The sequence below is a fragment of the Theobroma umbraticum genome, unplaced genomic scaffold, assembly GCF_002168275.2.
Source record: "Theobroma umbraticum cultivar Fairchild unplaced genomic scaffold, ASM216827v3 scaffold_147.0, whole genome shotgun sequence".
Classification (NCBI taxonomy): Eukaryota; Viridiplantae; Streptophyta; class Magnoliopsida; order Malvales; family Malvaceae; genus Theobroma; species Theobroma umbraticum.
The window spans coordinates 8,330,047-8,334,913 of record NW_018397259.1 but is presented as its reverse complement, the minus strand read 5'-3'; the positions used below and the strand labels follow the sequence as shown (position 1 = coordinate 8,334,913).

The 4,867-nt window shown below is 33.9% G+C and overlaps 2 protein-coding genes across 2 annotated transcripts in view; one reads left to right on the top strand and one right to left on the bottom strand.

Moving 5' to 3' along the window:
- The window catches only part of LOC110415625 (uncharacterized), a 5,437-nt gene extending 5,289 nt beyond the window's left edge, over positions 1–148 (top strand). Inside the window, exon 7 of the mRNA XM_089783429.1 lies at positions 35–148. Within this exon, the coding sequence (XP_089639555.1) occupies positions 35–148 (114 nt within the window). The remainder of the gene's footprint in view (positions 1–34) is intronic.
- An 831-nt stretch (positions 149–979) lies between these two features.
- Positions 980–3,587, bottom strand: LOC110414741 (uncharacterized). Its single transcript, XM_021426129.2, has 4 exons — positions 3,000–3,587; positions 2,385–2,543; positions 1,722–2,287; positions 980–1,470 (listed from the first exon to the last, which is right to left on the bottom strand). The coding sequence occupies exons 1-4, from the start codon at positions 3,571–3,573 to the stop codon at positions 1,258–1,260; spliced, it is 1,512 nt and encodes a 503-aa protein (XP_021281804.2). The 5' UTR covers positions 3,574–3,587; the 3' UTR covers positions 980–1,257.
- Between the last annotated feature and the right edge of the window lie 1,280 nt (positions 3,588–4,867).

Here is a 4,867-nt window from a genome sequence, read left to right as displayed (position 1 = left end):
AACGCTTGTCCTTTTGGGGATCATAGTTTTTCAGCCCAATCTGGAGTTCAATGGCCTCAGTGAACTCACGGGTTTTTTCCTTGGACTGAGTCACAATGCTGGATATAGCTTCCCTAAGGGCATCACTCTGAAGTTTACTCGTCTATGAATCTCTGTAATTTCCAGGAACAAAACTATAATATTTACCGGAGAATAGAAAAACCCTAGCCGTGTTTTACGATACATGTTAATCAAATTCTAAAGTGTTTTGTGTATAATAGTAATGTTTACGGTATAATTAGAAATTATATTTTTATCGTGTTGATGAGAAGAAAAGAATTGATTGATGATATATGATTATTTTAATGTTATGATTTAATTTGATGATTATTCTTGTGAGTTTATATCAACTATTGTTAAGTTGTAAGGATTATGGTATGTCTCTATAGCAAGTAAATAAGAAATTATCAACTATTAGTTTTTACATTGGATTAACAAAAAGTCTTTACTTTCTTCTCTTTTTTTTTGGTTAAACTAAAATTATTTCCTTAAACCTGGAGGAAAAATGGGAGTCAAATTAGATGGGCTTGGGCTAGTGTTTAAACATTAATGTCAATCCCAAGCTGGGCTTTGGGATTTGCCAAGCTTAGCTCAACCAATCAGACTCTTTGAGAGAAATTCAGTGAGATAGCACTTCAGCTGAAAAGTTTAAGTGATAATAATAATAGGGATGTTAATTAATAGGTAGGGTAATCGTTTATTTTCATTGGAATCCGACCTCTATTTTTTTTTATCTTTTATTTTCATTCTCCCTATAATTTATTACCACCCAAAACCACTCACTTAAACCTTTATAATCAATAGAAAGTCCTCATGGCATATATATATATATATATATATAATATTCAAGCACACGACTCTTTTGTTGCGGGAAATAGAAAATTCTTACACTTTTTTGAATTAATCATAACAATTTCACTAAAATTCTATAGATGTGGATCATAATACATGATAGCTACAGAGATACTTTTAAAGAATTTTACACACACATAAAATTATACAAGTAGCTTTATAACAATAAACTAATGCGTTATTGATGTCTCTCACTGCTTAAGCAAAACCTAAGTGGTTGACATATCTCTCACTACTTGAACAAAACCTAAGTGATTGAAGATATTTTAACATGAAGCAAGTCATATATTTTACAATACAAGACTCAAATCTCGATGGGTTATCAAGATAACTCTACGACAACTTCACATTCTATTATTATGTATTTTATTTAAGCAGCTTGCCAATCACGTTTTCAATCTCCTCGACCACACCCTCTGCCTCGTCCTCCCCATGAACTTCCGGTGCAAAGTCTAACAGTTTTTGTGGATGTTTTGACTTTCTTGTTTTAAACACAGGAATGTCTTGCTCTTTTCTGTCGATGGTACATTCCAAACTTGATAAGCTACCTTTCCTTGCAGCACTCAATCCCATCCAACACTGCAATTTTCATTTCTCAAATAAGTTAAACAATATATTAGTTTCACTCATTCACTCTCCCCTGATTCAAATTGTTCTTCTTGCATATTTAAGCAAGTGCACGAAAGAGTTAACACCCTTTTTTCAAATGTAACGTAAATTTAATTTTAAATGTTAAGATGTGGATTTCGAGTTTAAAATTTATTTTAAAGAATAACAAAGAGAGACTTGTGATCATTAAACAGAGTATTGAAGCTTATGACGATTCAAACCTTTTCATTGATGGTAAGATCCTCATGCAACCGAACCATGTCCAGAATCCCAAGACCTTTCTTGTTGCGAATCGCCTTGTCGACCCTTTTATCCCTTTTGAACAATTCGAATATTGATTGGAATCCTTGGATGGCAGCTAGATGCATAGGGGTGTTTCCTTCATAATCTTGCTCATTTACAAGACCATTCGAAAGCTTTTTTGTCTTAATTAGAATAAACTCGACTGCTCGAACCTCGCCATTGTCAGCAGCCAAGTGAAGAGCTGTCCGGCCTTTGTTATCTTGCATATCCCAAATATCAGGGCACAGTTTTGCCAGTATTTTCAATGCTTTCACTCTGCCTGCTTTGGCAGCAACATGGAGGATCGTCATGCCTTCTCTGTCCATAATTCTAGCAACTGAATCAACTGAGACCGCTTTGTTTTCATCATCGGACTCATACGTTAAGAACAGATTGAGAATGTTGGATTTGCCTAAGAATGCTGCATAATGAAGGGGAGTCCATCCGTAGTCATCACATTTCTGGATTGCAGATGGGTGTTCTTTCAGCAAGGCTTCGATGAAGGCTATAAGCAAGAAAAATAATGATACGAAAAGGATTATTTTCATGTGCAAACGCTAGTGTAAACAGAATTGGAAAGGATCAGAGAAGCATTTACGTACCTTTACTTATGCGGGTAGGTAAGACCCAATTGATCAAGATATAAGGAATATTGAAGATATTCCTGAAGCAATTTAAATCCGCATAAGCTTGCAGGTTGGCTATGGCTTTGGGAGGATGTTCCATAAAAAGCATTGCCAAATACGGAAACAATTTGCGAACTACAAAACAAAAAACAAATAACAAAAGTAGGATGATCTAATAATATTTTCAATGCAAAAGACATGGCAATTAAGTGAAGGAAGACTCTTATTTATAACTTTAAGATTTATCTTATCTCTTACTGATGTAACATTCTACCACACATTACACTCATAAGGATATCATGAAACTACTTATCACATGTCTATAGTTTCAACCAAAAAATATATGTGAAAAACAAATTTTACTTATAAATCCAATACCTGTTTCATCTCTTACTAATACGAAATCTGTAACATGTATACCTATATCTAATATGAAGCTAATAAGAAAAGAAACACAATAATAAAGAAGAAAAAGTTACAGCAGTTCATGATTTCTTGAATAATTAAGGAATGCATAGTTAATTTGATATATAGATAGATCTAGCTAGCTTGCTTTTGATAAAAAGATGGAAAATTTCGTAAAAGGTATACCTTCCTTTTTTGAGCGAACAACAGCTGCATGCAAAGCATTCATGTTATTTCTTCCATCAAAAGAGCATTCATCAACTTGTAAGATTAGTTTAGCAATATCCTTAAGTTTTCTATCCACAGCCAGGAAAAGTGGGGATTCCCCAGCATCGTTTGTAAAGCCAGTTAATCCCGGGTCTTCCTTGATTAGCATCTTCACAACTCTATAACGGTCGTTTTTCACAGCTTCGTGCAGTGCTGTTTCCTTCTCCAAATTCACCATCCTTAGCAGCAGCTTTTCTTCCACTTCTGCTCCTTTTTCAACTCCTCGGCTCGCCGATGATATATTCAAAAAATCTATGAAGAATTCTACCGTTTCTTCGCTGCCTAACCTTGCTGCAACGTGCAGTGCAGTGTCACCTTTTGAATTCCTTTGATAAACAAGTGATGGCTGCGTTTTGAGGATCTCTTCAGCCATTTTTTTCTGATTGAATTTGGCCGCAACATGAAGAACCGTGTCTTCTTGGGTTGTTACCTTGAGAAGAATACTTGGATCCAATTCGATTAACTCACTGAAGGAAGTTCGATCACCAGACATAACAGCTTTGTATAGTTTAGACTCCATTTCTATCTGCTTAGGGAGGGTTGCTGTTTGCATTCTGTTTCTGTCTCTCTATTTAATATGGAGAAAGAGTGCTAGGTGGATGAAGTGGAAAGGATTGCTAGCTAGTGGGAATTCTATTGATTGGAAATCGAATTTATGTTGGGATATAATGATTAGCCATTGGGGACTAAGGTCCAAGGAGTCTAACATTATTTATGCAAGTGTAGAGAGGATCCTAGCAAAACTTCTTTATAATTTGCTCACCAACATGCACCACTATTAAGCAAGTTTTAATGTATTCTCCCTTTGATTCCTTCCACTCAAAGTGTCAATTTTATTTTTTCTAAATTATTCAATTCAAAATGACATTTTTTATGAAGAAAATACACCCTCTATTTTATTTTGTACCTCTCAATTTGATTTTGCTGGGCTCCAAGATTTTGTTTTGATTTTGATATATTTTATAATATAATTGATATGTCATGATCTTTAATGTCAAAAAAAAAATCATAAAAAAATCAATTTAGAATATAAAAGGATTAGAATATTAGGTATTTTAAAAAAAGAACATAATTTGAGATATCAAAAAAAAAAAGAGAAAAAAGATATTATATTAGAAGAAACAAAACATTGATATTTCAACTTAAAAACAACATCATCTCTGTATTAAGCTAAATTTATCATTATATTAAAGTTCAATATTAAATTTTAGCATTATATTTAAGTTTTTTTGAATTTGCTGTTATACTTTTGGTTTCATTAATGTTTTTTTTCTAAAATATAATGAAATTGAATTATTTAACAAAATAATCTATTAAGCTAAATGATGAATGCCATGGGAGTCTTTGGCCAATTAGGCAAGAGACTCGAAATGGCATCCTGGGTTGAGGAGTAATAAAATCAATTTTTAAAAAATAAATGATGAATTTTGTTGATTTCTCTTAGTTCCATTATCCCACTAAGGGCCAAAATTTCTACCATCCCCAACCTTCAACTCATAAAAGGCTAAGATCACATTAATTTTGACCATTAGGTGAAACTTTTAAAACTAAAATCAAGGTCCTTGTATTAAAATGTCAAGTAACGGAAACTATCATCTAGATTCTTTTAAGATACTACATCCCCTTCCTTATAAATGTCGCCATATGGCCTTCCGTTTTCCAACTAGGAGGAAAACGTGCAGGCCGCCTTTGTTGGGGCACGATTGTTCACTTTATACTTGTAGCCACCGGAAGAATTCAGAGCATTGAGAGAAGATGGGGGGAAGTGGTGTGCCCCCCATTCCCCA